This window comes from Malaclemys terrapin, chromosome 13, assembly GCF_027887155.1.
Source record: "Malaclemys terrapin pileata isolate rMalTer1 chromosome 13, rMalTer1.hap1, whole genome shotgun sequence".
NCBI lineage: Eukaryota > Metazoa > Chordata > Testudines > Emydidae > Malaclemys > Malaclemys terrapin.
In genome coordinates, this window is record NC_071517.1 from 31,984,439 (window position 1) to 32,002,773 (window position 18,335).

General features: G+C 50.0%; 1 protein-coding gene across 1 annotated transcript in view; it reads left to right on the top strand.

The window, feature by feature from the left end:
- The first annotated feature begins 357 nt into the window (after positions 1 to 357).
- Positions 358 to 18,335, top strand: part of LOC128848301 (butyrophilin subfamily 1 member A1-like) — a 41,265-nt gene continuing 23,287 nt past the window's right edge. The window contains exons 1-7 of the mRNA XM_054048213.1: positions 358 to 463; positions 2,789 to 3,136; positions 12,100 to 12,381; positions 16,725 to 16,841; positions 17,256 to 17,288; positions 18,078 to 18,110; positions 18,199 to 18,231. Of these exons, the coding sequence (XP_053904188.1) occupies positions 358 to 463; positions 2,789 to 3,136; positions 12,100 to 12,381; positions 16,725 to 16,841; positions 17,256 to 17,288; positions 18,078 to 18,110; positions 18,199 to 18,231 (952 nt within the window). The remainder of the gene's footprint in view (positions 464 to 2,788; positions 3,137 to 12,099; positions 12,382 to 16,724; positions 16,842 to 17,255; positions 17,289 to 18,077; positions 18,111 to 18,198; positions 18,232 to 18,335) is intronic.

The window sequence follows — 18,335 nt, forward strand, 5'->3', positions numbered from 1 at the left end:
GAAGACAAGTGCATTGTTCCTGTTTACCCAATGCACTGCAGAAGTGGGCTAACACACAAACAAGGCATTCTTGCTCCGAAATTTTAGAGTGTCCACATATGGATTTATTCTGGAATAATCATTAACCTTAGCACAGGTGCGGCTCCAGGGAGCAAATGCTAGTACAAACGGGCTGCCAGCTACTGCTGGCATTTTAACCTCAGTGATGTTTGACCCTGATTGGAGCTAGTGCAAACTAGAGCTATGGGGAGACTCCCTTCCCAACTCCATGCATTGCACACCAGGGTGGGCTAACCCTTGTGCCAGTCACTGCACATCTGACTTTGTTTGTTTCTTCTGTGCCCAGATCCAGCTACGATGACGGGGAAGATTCCCTCATTTTCCCATGGCTCCATAGTGAGATCTGCTCTGCCCGGCTACATCACTCTCTGCCTCACTCTACAGGTTCACAGGCTGGCATCAGGTAGGAGCTCCGGCCTCCTCGCTGGGTTTGCTGCCTGTTCTCACACAGAGCTCTGCTGCCCTGCAGCTCCTCGTACATACAGAGAGAAGTGACCATGTCACTCCTTCCAGGGTCACCCCCACTGGACACCCCCGCAGCTCAGGGCACACCCAGAATATCCCTCCTCCTAATGCTGTCCAATGGACTCCTGCCAGCCAAACTCCTGGGTGAAAACTCCCATTGACTTCAGTGGGGCCTGGATTTCTCCCCTGGCTTTTGGTGTCTCCACTTCCCTTATGGTCCTTGCTTTAATCTAGCACCAGCCTCCTCTCTGCCCCTTCCTGCTAGTGTGAGCGTGTCCCCCTCCCCCCCCTCCCCGTTTCCTCCTGCCACCTGGCACATTCACTGACAAAAACCTTCATTGACGCAGAGTGAGGGCGAAACAGGGCCGGCTCCAGGTGCTTGGGGCAGCCACTCCGGAGAGGGGCGGCACGTCTGGTGTCTTCGGCGGTGGGTCCCTCACTCCTGCTGGGAGTGAAGGACCTGCCATCGAAGTGCTGCAGATCGCGATTGCGACTTTTGGGGGAGGGGCTGCTTGGGGCGGCAAAAACCCTGGAGCCGGCCCTGGGGTGAAGGGGCTATTAAAGGGGCTGAAGGGCTTGTAAAATGTGACAAGTGTGGGGCTGTTTCTGGGCAGTAGCTCAGTGTAGAACAGGGTCGGTAGCTCAGGTTCAGAGCAGCTCCCCTAAGAACAAGTTTCCCCTTAGCAAGGAGAAGGCATTTGACTCTGTGGTACGGTTGTCATGTGCCCTGATTGCTAAGTGATGTGCAGGTAGAGTGAGGGTCTGTGTGCGGTGGGTGTATTGGATCATCTCTCAGAGAGGGCAGAGTTAAGGTTGCTTTGGTCTGTACCTTAACTTTGCATTTGCTGGTGTTCAGAGCCCTGAGTTTTGCTGAACTGTTTTCTGGAAGAATCTGAGATACCTCTGGGAACCTTAACTCTGCATTAGCAAAGATTTTTGTCAGTCTCTTTCCTACTTTCTGGAAAAGAAAGAGGACTCCTTGTAGTAGACATTAATGGTCATTTAGGCAGTTGTAGTCCTCAGATTTGCAGTTGATACATGACTGTGACTAGATAATAACACAAAGCCCTACCTTTTATATAGTGCTTTTCATCGGTAGAGCTCAAGGAACTTTATTCATTATCCCCATTTTACAGATGGGGAAACTGAGGCACAGAGCAGTGAAGAGACTTGCCCAAGATCACTGAGCAGGCCAATGGCAGAGCCAGGAATAGTCCCAGTCCAGTGGTCTCTCCACTAGGCCACACGGTTGCTATGTCATTCCTCAGCACTCCTCCCCCTGCCTGTACATTTTGTTACAGTGCAATGGGGATAATGGGGTTGTGCTTTGAAGGGTTTACAGTGTGTAGTTGCTAACAGGGCTGGTGCAAGAAATCTGAGACACAGTCCATGTCCCAGCATCTCGACAGTTCCCTGGTGCTTACAGTGACTGCAAATGTGAGAGAAAACTGCTGAGTCTGACTCCTTCTCCACCCTCTGCCTCACCATCCCTCACATGTAGACCCCCCTTTCCTCCTCCAACATCCCAGCTCTCCCTCCCCTTCCCTCTCCATGAAGCCATTAGTTAGCACTGTCGAAGCCTTTAATATGTAAGATGTTGTTCCTTGCTGTCTCCAGATGGGGTAGACGTACCTGCGCTAGCTCTGAGCAAGCTGTCGGGCTATAAATGGCATAGTAGACACCGTAGCATGAGCAGCCTCCCTGAATATATACCTAGGGTCCTGGGCAGGATCATACCTGGGGAGCTAGCCCATCCCCCCTCTCACACCACCACGGCTACACTTTCTCATGCTAGCTCAGTCAAAGCTAGTAGGTGCATGTCTCCCCACACAGGAAATTACACCTTCAGCTCAAAGTGTAGATGTCCCCTCAATGTTACCAGCTCACAGAACTTTATCACAAGTCTCATGCTATTTGATGGGTTTCTTAAAGCCACAGCTCCCGGAGGCCTGTGATTGGCTGAGAATCTCAGTTTTCATTTTGTTTTAAAGTACGTTTCTGTCCATCTTCATGCAGATGAAAATGAAAATGTGACCCAAGTCATCTTTAAAGGTTCAGAAATCAGAAGGCAGAGACCAATTTTATGATTTTTTAAAAAATATCTTTATTTTAAAGCCAATCTCATAATTTGGGGGGGGGGGGGGCTGTCTCCTGATTTTTGAACACTTCAAAGTTGGCAATATGCCTCCTGCTGCACTTATATTCCTGTCTGTCTTGGTTCCTCTCAAATTTAGTTTTCTTTTTTCCCTGACTCATTTCACAGCACAGTTCACAGTGACTGGACCTGACGGTCCAGTTACTGCATCCCTAGGTGGGGAGACTGTCCTGCCCTGCCACCTCTCCCCCAGGATGAGCGCTGAGAACATGGAGGTGGGATGGTTACGATCCCAGGACTCTGCAGTCGTGCACCTGTACCGTGATGGGAAGGATCAGTATGGACAGCAGATGCTGGAATATCAAGGCAGAACTGAACTCTTGAAAGATGACATCACCAGTGGGAGAGTTTCCCTGAGAATACGCAATATCCGACCCTCCGATGATGGGCAGTACACGTGTTATTTTGAGTCCAGTGCCTCTTACAAAGATGCTTTATTGGAACTACAGGTGGCAGGTCAGTAACTTGTTCTGATACTTTGATGTCTTCAACAGGGTAATAAGTGGAGTCAGATGGGTCATTCTGAGATGCCACCTAATGTGTCTCATTATAGTGGGGTAGTAGCTCTGCTCTGGTTAAGGTTTATTCTAGCTCACTGTTTAACAGAAGTTTTTTCTAAGGGCTCTAAAATCCAGAAACATACTCAGATTGTCTTGAAATTTGCTGTGACACATTGGAACCTGGGACAGGGTTAGTGGGCTAAGATTGAGTTCATTAAAGCAAGGAATTAATGAGATGCACAAACACCCCTAAAAGTCAGGTGATATCGGCATGTTGTGGTTATTATAACTTTTTTGTGCACACCTGGGGCCAGACAATAGCTGATCCTCCCCATGCTGATGGCACCAGCTGGGACTGATCTCGGCTTGTGCCTGGTGCCCACAGGGTAACAGTGGTTGATACACAGTCGTGTAGCCCAGAGCCTGGTATAAGAGAGTTGAGGAATTCCCCCCGCTGCCCCCCAGGACAGGGGAAGGCAGGAGGCCTGACCCCTGAAGCTGCTGTCAGAGAGACCAGCAAGGGGACAGGTGCAGCTAGTTCTGTAACCAGGACATGAGGTTTAGGTCAAGTGCAGCGAACACCAGACTGCTGACAATCCCCAGGGCGTAGCAAGAAGACACCTCTGTGCACTTCTACTGACACAGCTTACAGACCTCAGCACTGAAATGAGACACATACATGATCTCCTCACATTGCAGTGACAGCTCTGCCAGCCTGCTCGAATTAATCCCTCCCCCAGTCACTACAGCGACTCCAAATTATAATACAGTCTCCGTCATGCCTATGTGTTGTGGCACCACCCTCACTGAACCGTTCCCAGAGCTTATTGCAAGCCCCAGGAGGCAGAGTCCAGGTGGCAGGGCTGGGGCGGTGTGTGCCGTTATTTTGTATCTCTTGGGTTTCAGGAGTTTAAGTTTAGCTGCTCTCTGAATTTTGGAAAGGCACTAGGCCCTGCTGGGCAACCGTTATTCTGCATTGGCAAGTATGTTGTAGGCTTTAGTATGTAACTGTAGAACCCTTGTGGCCAAGATGGAGTCTGCTCTGCAGAGCAGCTCCGGCCAAGAACAGCCTGAACTGGAGCGCAGCAGGGTAACTCCCTTCCCCAGAACACAGGTGGTGGTGGTAGGGCATACAAGGTCACATGGTCCCCCAGATTTGCAGCCTGGCTTGTACTGAGTATGCTGACATGGACTGAACTTGCTCAGTAATATTGCTGAAGCCAGATGCCATCACTCTAACCCACCCCCCCACACACACACGCACACTATTGACAGGCAAGGGGTGTCCCTGCCTGTTCCAAAACCTCCAGTGTCAACGCACACCCATTGGAATAGTAGAGCAAAGATAGGATGGGAAAATATGTATTTACAGAGGGATGAAGGTAGAAAAACAACAGTGAGCAGATATGGGGAGGGATAAAACACACTTAGATCCAGCAAGAGGCCCCACGTGCCCAGTGGTACCACAACATTAAAGCGTAGATGCCAGTCACTGTGTCTACACTCAGATTTCAGGGATCCTGGGCAGAGTTCCAGTCTAGCAGTGCGACTTGGGTGCTTCTGCTCGTCTTCCGCGCCAATGAACATTCCCCAACAAACCCCTCCGGTGCCCTCTTCTGCTGCTGTCTACAAACCTCACAGAGCGACCACCTCCCCACTTAACTAGCTAACAGCCTCCCTCCTTATTCCCAATACAGAGTCACAAACCCCAGTACTCACAGCCACATACAGGTCTGGGTGATAGGGATACTTCCAGGGGAGTCCAACCCAGTAGCGTAGCTAGTGGGGTGCAGGAGAAGCAGCCGCTTCCCCTCAGCACATTTTTCAAAAGTGGCGCCTTAGTTAGGGTTACAAGGGAGCAGGGCAGGCCGCACCTAAAAGGCCCCCTGGCTCACTTCCCCCTCCTCCCCTCCCCTGAACACTCCGCCCCCCTTCTCCTCCCCCTCCCCTGCTTCCCACGAATCAGATGTTCGCGGGAAGTCTGAAAACAAGCAGGGGCAAGCGGGCAGCAGCAGGTAAGCTGGGGTCGGGGGGGACGTGAGGAGGAGGGCTCAAGGGAGGCGCGGCGCAGCCCAGTCCAGCCCTGGCCGAGCGGCTTCCTCCGGCCCCGGCCCCGGCCAAGCGGCTCCGGCCCCGGCCGGCCCAGCAACTCCAGCTTGGCTTGGGCCCCGGGGTGCTGGCCCTTGCCCCAGCCGAACACGGAGGCCCCGGCCCCGGCCCCAGCGGCTCCGGCCCGGCTCGGTTTGGGCCCCGGGGCACCAGCCCCGGTTCCGCCAAGTGCACTGGCCCAGTCTCGGCCCTGGCCAAGCGGCGCTGGCCGAACACCCACGGCCCCGGCGGCTCCGGCCCCGGCCCCAGCGGCTCCGGCCCCACTCGGGCCCTGGGGCGCCGGTCCCAGTTCTGGCTGAGCGTGCCGGCCCGGTCCCGGCCCCGCCCCTGGCTGAGAGGCGCCGGCTGAGCACCCTCGGCCCCGGCCCCAGCGGCTCCGGCCCGGCTCGGGCCCCAGGGCGGCGGTCCCGGTTCCCGGAATGCGACCGGAGCCGTGCGGCTCTTCCCCGAAGGCTGTGCCTGCTGCTCCGCCGGGGGGAGTCGGCAGCCCCAGCTAGCCCTTGCCGCCAGCCCGCTCTGCCTGAGTCCCTGCTGGGGAGGAGGGACGGCAAGCCCGGCACTTGCTCCCAGCCCAGGAGGAGACGAGCTGGAAGCTCCCCACCCGAGCCATGGGGACAGACTCCGTTCCCCATGGGGAGCCGGCTCCTAGGTCGAGCCGGACTCAGCGGAAACCAGCACGGCCGGTCCGCATCCGGCCCCCTCCCCCCAGATCGAGCCCCTCCGAGGGGGGACACAGCATGGCCGCAGCGTGGCTGGAGGCGCCAAGAGGGGGGCACGGAGCGGCCGGAGGAGGAGCCAAGGGGTGGGCGTCTTTTTTATGTTTGCTCCCCCTGAACTTAGAACCTGGCTACGCCACTGGTCCTACCTGGCATAGTGGTCCTCCTGGCTCCCGTCCTGTGACGTCCCCAGTTGGCTGCTCTGTCCTTCCTGGGCTTTTGGCAAGTTTTTGGCTGCTGTCATTGTGTGAGGGCCTCTCGCTGTAGCCCTCTTGTCCAGATCTACAGACACACACACTCTATGGGGGATCACAAATGTTTTTAATTAGCTTTGTAAGTGAAAGTAGTGGAAGAGTTTGGCCTCCCTGCCCATCAGTTAAACAGTGCTCAGCTCCTTCTAGTGGTTCTTCTGATCCAACCCTTTGTCCCTGCTGCACAGTGTGTGCTGAGAGGCATTGTCTGCAGTGATTTCCCTACACCCCCCCTGAATTTTCCCAACACCCCCCCAGTTTTGTGAACTAGTTACATGCCAATTTAGTGACTGTTTGGAAATTTGAATTGATATTGAAAGATTAATACACACTTTAAAAGCATATACAGTGTATGATAAAATACATGTATCTGAAAAAGTATAATAGATTTGAAAAGTATGAACATAGACTAGCTTCCTTATACAGCTGTTGTTTTTTATGACAATGTCAGTGCATTCATTTCGATGATGCTGGCCAACCTAATAATTTCAAATGGTGTTTTGTAAGCAAAGTCTAAATGAGCTCTCCCTGACAGCTAGTGATGAGCTGGGGCTGGAGGGAAAGGCTTCAGGACCAGATTGTATTTACATTCACACCTAATCTACCTAGGTATCCAGCAAACAGAGCTGTGTTGCCCAAGTGATAGATTTTGGTTGGGGTTGGGTTACAGATCACTTGAATGTGGGGGGTGGGGTGGGGGGATGAAATGTTGTTGTTCTTATTGTATGAGTAAAGGGCAGTAGAACTGTACTTAGCCTGTGCTGATTGAGGGCATCAAGAGAGGGTGGGGACCTGTCCCTCTCCACTATTTAAAGACAGAGCTGATTAGGCTCCATAGATAGTCTTTTGTTCTGTTCAGTGACCACTGCAGCTGAAATCACTGATAATCAGGTCTAAGTGCTTAGTTCTGCTGTGGGGACAGTGTTTCTGTGGAAGAGACAGCCCAGACTGCACTAGCAGTGAGGTTCCCCACCCCCGAGAGCTCAGCTGAAATCACTGAGAGCTGGGTGGAACCTCAAGAGACCAACTCGCAGAGGTCACAGTGGCAGGTGGCAGCAGAAGGTGACTGCACAGGGCCATTGGCAACAGAGTGGTGGAGTGAACGGTGGCACAACCAACAGCAGTGGCCAGAGCGAACAGTGAGCTGCTGGAGGAACGAGCAAGGTGCCTTCTTGCCTCCCACCTGGGAGATGTACTCACGTGAAAGCACCTCTGAACTCTGAGTCTCCACTGACCAAGGACAACACCGGTGAGTGGGGTGTGGTGGAGGGAAAAGTGAGGGGCACGTTAAATAAACATTTGTTTGTTGGACTATATTTTAGTGACTTTGCTCCAGAATGCTAGATTTGTGACTGGGAATGGAAACTTATATAAATATGTTTCCTAATAGGCCAAGATTTTTAAAATGCATTATTTGCCAAGGTTGTTATCTCACATCGTTGCTATCTTGAGAGGTCATTATGTTGGGGAGTTTCTGTACTAAACATTTTTTTATTATAATTAATTTTTACATAAGAATGGTCATACTGGGTCAGACCAATGGGCCATGTAGCCCAGTATCCTGTCTTTCGACAGTGGTCAATACCAGGTGCTTCAGATGGAATGAACAGAACAGGGAATCATCAAGTGATCCATCCCCTGTTGCTCATTCCCAGCTTCTGGCCAACAGGCTAGGGACACTCAGAGAATGGTGTTGCATCCCTCCCCATCCTGGCTAATAGTCACTGGTGGACCTATTCTCCAGGAATTTATTTAGTTTTTTTTTTAATCCTGTTATAGTTTTGGTCTTCACAGCATCCCCTGGCAAAGAGTTCCACGGGTTGACTTATGTTGTGTGAAGAAGTACTTCCTTTTGTTTTTTTAAAACCTGCTGCCTATTAATTTCATTGGGTGACTACTAATTCTTGTGTTATGTGAAGGATTAAATAACATTTCCTTATTCACTTTCTTCACACCAGTCAAGATTTTATAGACCTCTATCATATTCCCTCTTAGTCATCTCTTTTCTAGCTGAAAATTTCCAGTCATTTTATTCTCTCCTCCTGTTTCATACCCCTAATCATTTTAGTTGCCCATCTCTGTACCTTTTCCAATTCCAATATATCTTTTTTGGGATGGGGTGACCAGATCTGCACACAGTATTCAAGATGTGCACGTACAATGGATTTACATAGAGGCAATATGATATTTTCTGACTTATTATCTATCCCTTTCTTAATGATTCACAACATTCTGTTTGCTTTTTTGACTGCCGCTGCACATGAAGTGGATATTTTCAGAGAACTATCCATAATGACTCCAAGATCTCTTTCTTGAGTGTTAACAGCTAATTCAGACTCCATCATTTTGTATGTATAGTTGAGATTGTTTTCCAATGTGCATTACTTTGCATTTATCAACATTGAATTTCATCAACATTTAGAGGAGAGGAAAGTGATCAGGAACAGTCAGCATGGATTCACGAAGGGGAAGTCGTGCCTGACTAACCTAATTGCCTTCTATGATGAGATAACTGGCTCTGTGGATGAGGGGAAAGCAGTGGATGTGTTATTCCTTGACTTTAGCAAAGCTTTTGATACGGTCTCCCACAGTATTCTTGCCGCCAAGTTAAGGAAGTATGGGCTGGATGAATGGACTGTAAGGTGGATAGAAAGCTGGCTAGATCGTCGGGCTCAATGGGTAGTGATCAATGGCTCCATGTCTAGTTGGCAGCCAGTTTCAAGCGGAGTGCCCCAAGGGTCGGTCCTGGGGCCGGTTTTGTTTAATATCTTTATTAATGATCTGGAGGATGGTGTGGACTGCACTCTCCGCAAGTTTGCAGATGACACTAAACTAGGAGGCATGGTAGATACACTAGAGGGTAGGGATCGGATACAGAGGGACCTAGACAAATTAGAGGATTGGGCCAAAAAAAAAACTGATGAGGTTCAACAAGGACAAGTGCAGAGTCCTGCACTTAGGATGGAAGAATCCCATGCACTGCTACAGACTAGGGACCGAATGGCTAGGTAGCAGTTCTGCAGAAAAGGACCTAGGGGTCACAATGCACTGTAGTTTCCTGAGGAAACCCAACAGGACTACATTGACGTTCTTCCTGAAAACACCATCCTGGCCACCATGGATGTAGAAGCACTTTATACCAATATTCCACATGAGGATGGACTACAAGCTGTCAGGAACAGTATCCCTGATGAGGCCACAGCAAGCCTGGTGGCTGAGCTTTGTGACTTTGTCCTCACCCACAACCACTTCAGATTTGGGGACAACTTATACCTTCAAGTCAGTGGCACTGCTATGGGTACCCGCATGGCCCCACAGTATGCCAACATTTTTATGGCTGACTTAGAACAACGCTTCCTCAGCTCTCGTCCCCTAGTGCCTCTCCTCTACTTGCGCTACATTGATGACATCTTCATCATATGGACCCACGGAAAGGAGGCCCTTGAAGAATTCCACCTGGACTTCAACAATTTCCACCCCACCATCAACCTCAGCCTGGACCAGTCCACACAAGAGATCCACTTCCTGGACACTACAGTACAAATAAGTGATGGTCACATAAACACCACCCTATACCGGAAACCTACTGACCGCTATACGTACCTACATGCCTCCAGCTTCCATCCAAGACACATCATACGATCCATTGTCTACAGCCAAGCCCTAAGATACAACCGAATTTGCTCCAACCCCTCAGACAGAGACAAACACCTACAAGATCTTTATCAAGCATTCGTAAAACTACAATACCCACCTGGGGAAGTGAGGAAACAGATTGACAGAGCAAGACGGGTACCCAGAAATCACCTACTACAGGACAGGCCCAACAAGGACAATAACAGAACACCACTGGCCATCACATACAGCCCCCAGCTAAAACCTCTCCAGCGCATTATCCACGATCTACAACCTATCCTGGAAAATGATCCCTCACTCTCACAGACCTTGGGAGGCAGGCCAGTCCTCGCTTACAGACAACCCCCCAACCTGAAGCAAATACTCACCAGCAACTACACACCACACCACAGAAACACCAACCCAGGAACCTATCCCTGTAGCAAACCTCGTTGCCTACTCTGTCCCCATATCTACTCTGGCAACAGCATCAGAGGACCCAACCACATCAGCCACACCATCAGGGGCTCATTCACCTGCACATACACTAATGTCATATATGCCATCATGTGCCAGCAATGCCCCTCTGCCATGTACATTGGCCAAACCGGACAGTCCCTCCGCAAAAGAATAAATGGACACAAATCGGACATCAGGAATGGTAACATACACAAGCCAGTAAGTGAACACTTCAATCTCCCTGGTCATTCTATTACAGATTTAAAAGTCACTGTCATTGAACAAAAAAACTTCAGAAACAGACTTCAAAGAGAAACAGCAGAACTAAAATTAATTTGCAAATTCAACACCATTAATCTGGGCTTGAATAGGGATTGGGAGTGGCTGGCTCACTACAGAAGCAGCTTTTCCTCTCCTGGAATTGACACCTCCTCATCTATTATTGGGAGTGGACTACATCCACCCTGATTGAATTGGCCTTGTCAACACTGGTTCTCCACTTGTGAAGTAACTCCCTGCTCTCCATGTGTCAGTATATAATGCCTGCATCTGTAGCTTTCACTCTATGCATCCGAAGAAGTGAGGTTTTTACTCACGAAAGCTTATGCCCAAATAAATCTGTTTAGTCTTTAAGGTGCCACCAGACTCCTTGTTGTTTCTGTAGATACAGACTAACACGGCTACCCCCTGATACTGGTCACCCACTCCATGAGGCTTGAACTGGTCGGGGTTCCCAGATGATGGTAGTAGCTGAGGGTCCTGAATGCTGGAGACAGGCAGAGCCCCCAGCACGATCAGTCAGGAGAAGATGGAGTTCCAGTGGAACTGATGCATAGTTTGGATCTAAGCATCAGAACCCTGACTAGAGGGTGAGTAGGGATTTTTGTAGAGAAATTACAATTGTTACTCAAGGGTTTTCTTTAGACTAGACAATAGGAGCTGATCACTCTTGGCTATGGGTGGTGTTTTCTTCCAGGGAGCTCACAATGCAACTAGGCTGCTTCAGTATTTGGATATCAATTAAGGATTCATTACTAGAATTGGTCTGATAATTGCTGAGCTGGGTGTGTGCAGACATAGGTTCATTAGCATCTGGAGCAGAGATTCCCATGATGCAGTGCTTCCCTGCTTTTTTTTTTTTTTTGATCCCAGAATTCAGTGTGGTTCTCTGTTCTCCATTCTGTATGCAAATTGAGATGTCTTAATCTTGTCACCCTTGTCAGGAGGGGTCTAGGTGTGTCTCCCAATGCCCTTCACTGTTCTCTGCAAGTTTTTTCCTCTGATGGGTTTTGGCTTAAGCAGAGGCTGGGGGAGGGAGGGGATGTCTTTCATGAGTCAGGCTGGATACTGCACCCTGGTTCCCCAAGAACACAGAGGTGTTTGGTATCATCCCCCCCAGTTCTCAATGATTTCAGGTGTTAGTAGGGAAACCTCACTGCTGATGCATACTGGTTAATCTTCTTGCATTAGAACCCCTAACCCAAAGTAGGTATAATGCTTAGACTCAGGTATCAGTGATTTCTACTCTACAACATATAATTAGACTTTTAATTAAGTCTAAATTAGCTCTGTTATTACACAATATAGAGAAAGGGATTGAAAATCACATTTAGAGCCTTCATAGGCAAGGCCAAACAGTACAAACACCTACCTACCCACACTCTATTATTAGTTTAATAGGAAATGGCTTTTAATAACCACGTAATAAATCTTTTGGCTCATTACTGGGCACTGCAGGATTATCACAAGTTCATTTATTTCTTCTGTAGATTTGGGCTCTGCTCCTGCCATCTCTGTGGAGGGACATCAGGACAGAGGAATCCGGGTTGTGTGTCAATCATCCGGATGGTACCCAGAGCCCAAGACTCAGTGGAGAGATCACCAGGGGCAGCTCTTACCATCAGCCTCTGAGGAAATAACCCCAGAGGCCAATGGCCTGTTTCAAACAGAGATTGTCATTGTTCTAACAGAAGAGTCCAACCAGAAAGTGTCCTGCTGTGTCAGGAACCCGCGACTCAACCAGGAGAGAGAGTCAGTGATTTCCATAGCAGGTCAGTGCCCATCTGTGCCACACATGGATAGACTGAGATGCTGCAGACGGGCGGAGAGTATTTATCATTGTGTCTCCTGTTCATTGGCCTGAACCTTCAAGGTGCTGAGCATGTCTTGGAAAGTCCTGAGCAACCTCAGTTCTCTTTGGATATGTCTACACTGCAGTTAAACACCTGCTGGTGCCCTGTGCCAGCTGGCTCAGGCTAAGGGGCTCGGACTAAGGGGCTGTTAAATGGCAGTGTAGATGTTCAGGTTGAGCTGGAGACCGGGCTCTAAGACCAGGACTGTCCTTAGCTATTTTGGTGGCTTATGCAGCCCCCCCATGGGGGAGCTGTGTGGGGCCCCAGGCCTCCATCGGGGGGCTGGCCCCAGGCCTCTGTGGGGGGCCTGTTTGGGGCCCTGCCCCAGGCCTCCACGGGAGGGGGGTAGCTGGCCCCAGGCCTCTGTGGGGGGTGGGGGCTGGCCACTTCCTGCGGGATATGGAGACCCATCCCCAGCCTGCCCTGCTCCCCTGGCTCCCAGCAGCACCGCCGGCAAGTGCTGGGGGGTGGTTCCCCCTCCCCCCAAGCGTGGGAGCCAGGGGAGCAGAGCAGGCTGGGGCCGGGTCACTCCACTTCCCGCAGGAAGTGGCCAGTCCCCCGCGGAGGCCTGGGGCCCCACACAGACCCCCCGCAGAGGCCTGGGGCCAGCTGCCCCCACTCACACCTGTGGAGGCCTGGGGCTCCAGGCTGCTCTGCTCCCCTGGCTCCCAGGCTTGGGGGACGGGGGAACTGCCTCCCAGCACTAGCTGGCGGCGCGGCTGGTGCCGGGTTGCTCCACTTACCAGTGAGTGCAAGGTCAGGCCTGGCTGCAAACTTCAGGAGAGTGGGGGCACGGCGGGGCAGGGCTGGGGCAGAGCAGGGGTGGGAAGAGGCGGGGGCCTGGGGAAGAGCTGGAGCAGGGGCTGGAGCAGCATGCAGCTGCGCAGGGCACCAGGAAATGTAGTGCACGAATTTCCTGGTGCTCTACGCAGCTGCGTGCTTTGCGTATGGGTAAGGATGGCCCTGCCTAGGACCCTGGGAAGTGGGAGATTCCCAGAGCTTGGCTTCAGTCTGAGCCTGAAGATCTACACTGCAATTAAACAGTCCTTTTGCCCGAGCCCCCTGAGTCTGAGTCAATTGGCATGGGCCAGCTGTGGGTGCTAATTGCAGTGTAGACGTACCCTTTAACTCCAGTAGGAGCTGAGGGTGTTTAGCACTTTTAAGGCTGGGGCACCATTGGCCAGATTTTCATAACAGCTCAGTACCCAGCAATCATCCTTCTTTTCAGTATGGGAGGGGGAGGGAATTCTCCTTTGTTCTTGTGCTGTACTGAGGACTGTGTTAGAATTGCAAGCTGTCACTTTAAGGGAGGGGGGGTTTCCCAGTCCTGTTTGCAGGCTAGAGGGCTCTGTAGCAAAGCGTATGAGCAGAATCAGGGCTTGTCTACAGGTCATGGCAGGCTGGGGTGTAAATCTGCCTCTCACTAACCTGGCGCACACTAACTGCCTGTGTGGACCTTGCCACATGCACTAACGATTCCATAGTGCGCTTTGATCTGCCCCACTTTGAAACAGGAACAGATCAAAGTGCACCAGGGAACTTTTAGTGCAGTGCAGCAGGATGCACACAGCCAGTTAAGGCACAGCAGGCTAGTGTGAGGTGGATTTACACCCCAGCCTGCCGTGTACTCTCTGTGCCTATAGACGAGCTGACATAAAGCAAGATGGGGTGAGTTGTGCCCACTGCCTTAGGGAACAGCCCCCCTCTCCTGTTTTAAGGTTTCTTGTGTGTTAAGGTTCTGGATTCTAAGACATAAAGTTGTGTTACGCTGCAACCTTCCAACAGGAGTATTTATGTTTGTGTCTAACTGCTCTCTGTGTGCTGTGACCATCACAGTTCTCAGTGGGCGTGGAGGAGGGAATTCTCCTTTGTTCTCAGTGAGAGCTGCTGGGTGCTGAGTATTTATGAAAATCTGACTAATTAAGTTATTTTTCCTAAACAGCAGAAGAGAGCCCTGGATATGGTCTGAGCATTGCTACTTAGAATACATCTGAAACTACCAGAACAAAAGTTGAGGCCCAAAATTGGCTGAAACAAAATCTTACCTAGGAGCATCTTAATTTTTAGAAAAAAAGGTTGCGATTTTATGTATTATTATCTACCAAATAACTTGATTAGTACTGAATGAATATTTCATCACTGTAATAGTAAGACAGTTGTATTTGTAAAGCACTATTCATCTGAGGTCTCATAGTGCTGCATTGATGGCTAGTCCATGATATGCCCAGTATTACTTAATTGTTATGTTCACAGCACACAGAGAGAGAGTTGAAACCACACATAAACTCTCTTCCAGAAAGGCTGCAATGTAGCACAGCTTTATTTCTAAGAACCCAGAACTCTAACATGCCACAGCCAAATACAGAGAGAGACAAAGCAGGCTGCTCCCTAAGGCAGAGAGGCAGAACCAAATCCACTCTGCTCTAGGCTGGCTCTTTGCCGACTGACTGCAGAGGACCCAGATGCACACTCCCAAAAGAGCCCTTTAGCCTGCAAGCAGGACCAGGAATCCCCTCAGGATTTCAAGTGTCAGCTTGTAATTTTTACGCAGTTTTCAATATACACCACTAACCACTTAACAAAGGGCCCTCTAGTCAACCATTGCTCCAAGGCCCAGGGAAGACGACTCTGGAGGAATTTTTACTCTGAATCTATAGGCTCCAGTTTTGTTTTTATTAAAATCCTGCTGTGACGGGTTGAATCACAGAAACCCCCTTGGGGCTGCCAACTGATGTGCCAAGTCTACTTCTGCTCCTGCTTTCCTGCCCTGGCAGCTTAGGACTTCACTGCCCTGCCTGGTTTGAGCCAGACCTGCTAGTCTGCTGCAAACCCAAACCCAGGTCTGAATCACATTCCCTAATAGCTGTAGGCTTAACCTGAAAACAGCTCACAGAAGTGTTCTTGTCTTTAACACTCAGATGCCCAACTCCCAATGGGATCTAAATCCAAATAAATCCGTTTTACCCTGTATAAAGCTTATACAGGGTACTCATAAACTCATAAATTGTTCTCCCTCTATAACACTGATAGAGAGGTATGCACAGCTGTTTGCCCACCCAGGTATTAACACATAATTAATGTGGGTTAATTAATAAGTAAAAAGTGATTTTATTAAATACAGAAGTAGGATTTAAGTGATTTCAAGTAGTAACAGACAGAACAAAGTGAGTTACCAAGCAAAATAAAATAAAACACGCCAGTCTATGTCTAATACAGTAAAAAACTGAATACAGATAAGATCCTCACCAGTTCCAGAATGCTCTGTTTTACAGACTAATCTTCTTTTAGTCTGGTCCAGCAATCATTCACACCCCCTGTAGTTACTGTCCTTTGTTCCAGTTTCTTTCAGGTATCTTTGGGGGTGGAGAGGCTCCCTCTTTAGCCAGCTGAAGACAAAATGGAGGGGTCTCCCACAGGCTTAAATAGACTTTCTCTTGTGGGTGGAGACCCCCTCCTCTCTCCTATGCAAAGTCCAGCTACAAAATGGAGTTTTGGAGTCACCTGGGCAAGTCACATGTCCATACATGACTGAGTTCCTTACCAGCCAAGCCACATTCCTAGGAAGGCCCAGATGTGGATTGGTGTCTCCAAGTTCATTGTTGGCTTAAGTGTTTCTTGATTGGGTACTTACTGAGAATAGTCTTTTCTCAGGAAGCTGACCAACTGCTTCACTACAGCCTACTTAGAATAAAACAAGTATGCAGCCAATATTCATAACTTCGAATACAAAAATGATACATGCATACAAATAGGATTAATAGATTCAATACAGCATAACCTTTACAGAGATATGTTACATGGCATATGTTGCATAAAACACATTCTAGTTATGTTATATATACAGATACATAAGCATATTTCCATAAAGCTTTATGGGGGGCACCGACTGTCACACCTGCATTAACATGTTTTGGGCCAGACTCTCCCATGAAGCTGAACCCCAGTCTGTAGCCTTGGGATCACTTAGAGCAACCTAGGGACTTCTTGAGCATATGCCAGTGGGGGATAGGTGTAGCATAATGGAGCTGCACCCTACCCCCTCCCTATCCCCAGCATGCCCCCTCCCATTAATTAACCATGTTCAGTAACCAGGCTAAAGCTTGGTCATCCATTGGCTTAGTAATAAAGCACAGAGCAGCCACATCTCTCTGTGTATTTCCCTGTGAGAGTCTTTTAACTAGTCCCAGTGTCACCACTGTCGCAGTGTCTTGCCTTCATTCTGCAAGTGTTTGCTCCCAAGTGATTGGCACTTTCTCTTGCAGAGCTGTTTTTCCCACGAGACAATCCCTGGACAGTGGCTCTGGGTCTGATCCTGCCTCTCCTGGCTGGTCTCACTGCCCTGGCCAATTACTGCTTCTGGAGGCAACGCAGAGCAAAAGGTGATGTAATGAGAGGGGGTGAGGGGAACATGGTGAGAGACAGACAGAGATTTAAAAACCAAACCAAAAGTATAGAGACAGTGATTAAGGGGCTTTGATTCAGTGTTCAGAGGAGTTTCAGGCAGTGGGAGCCAGACGGAGGGTGAAGAGGGAGCTGAAGAAATTATGATCATGTTTGAACCAAGAATTGTCAAGTGCTTTCAGCCCTTCAGATCTCACTCTGGGATCCTGAGCAAATGTGTGAGTCTGAACTGTTCCCTGGGGATCCGCATGGCTCAGTTTGAAACACCTGTGTGTCCTGTTTGTCAGTCTGTCTGCCTCGCTTTCATAGTTACAACACAATTACATGAATAGCGGGAACTGCGCCTTAAACATGATGGTGAAATCTCACCTCTCGCCCTTTTCTCCCTCTAGAAACTCTGCGATCGGATAAGGAGAGCGAGAAAGGTCAGTGTCTGGGCCCATCACATTAGCTGACAGTAGAGTTATCCCCATAAACACAAAAGGGTGAAATCTTGCCAGCCATTATTAATTAATCATTGGAACAATTTACCGAGGGTCATGGGTGGCGGGTGGAGCCCCCCTTTGGGGAAGCTAGCCCCAGCTCTGCCTCTTTCACCCGTGCCCTCCCCCCCCCCGCAGCCAGAGCCCCGAGACCCCCTGTCCCTCCCCCACACCTGGAGGAGCCCCAAGCACCCCCTCCCTCGGCTGGAGGAGCCCCAGGCCGGCTGAAGCCCCGAGCCCTCCCCTCCCACCTGCCAGGAGCTGCCCCGGGTCAGCTGCAGTTGTGCTATGCCTCCCCTCCCCAGACCACAAGCTGCCTGTGGGAAACCATCTCTCAGGTCTGCCCCATGCAGGTTCCAGGGCAGCTGAGGAGGTAGTATGTGCTACTCATCTTCCTGGGTTCCTCAGTAATCTCCAGTCCATAATAAATCAAAAACTTCCCCCAAAAACCCCACAAACGGGGGTCCGGTGGCCGTGTCAGTGGCAGGGGAGGCTGAGCCTCCCCTAGCCTATTATACCCACTGCCCATGCCAAGGGTCATGGTGGATTCGCCAGCACTGGCAATTTTTAATCAATATTGGATGTTTTTCTAAACGATCTGCTGTAGGAATTATTGTGGGGAAGTCCCCTGGCTTGTGTTATGCAGGGGTCAGACTAGGTGATCACAATGGTCCCTTCTGGCCTTGGAATCTGTGAATTGATGAATCACCTCTCACCCTGTTCTCTCTCTAGAGACCCTGCTGTCTGAATGGGAGAGAGAGAAAGGTCAGTGTCTGGGCCAGTTACAATAATAGCTCTATCTCCATAAACATGACAGGGAGAAGTCTCACCTCTCACTCTTTTCTCCCTCTAGAGACTCTGCGATCTGAGATGGAGAGACAGAAAGGTCAGTGTCCAGAACAGTTATGTTAGCTGTGCGGTTACCGTTATAAACACGACAGGGGGAATCTCATGTCTCACCCTTTTCTCCCTCTAGAGACTCTGCGATCT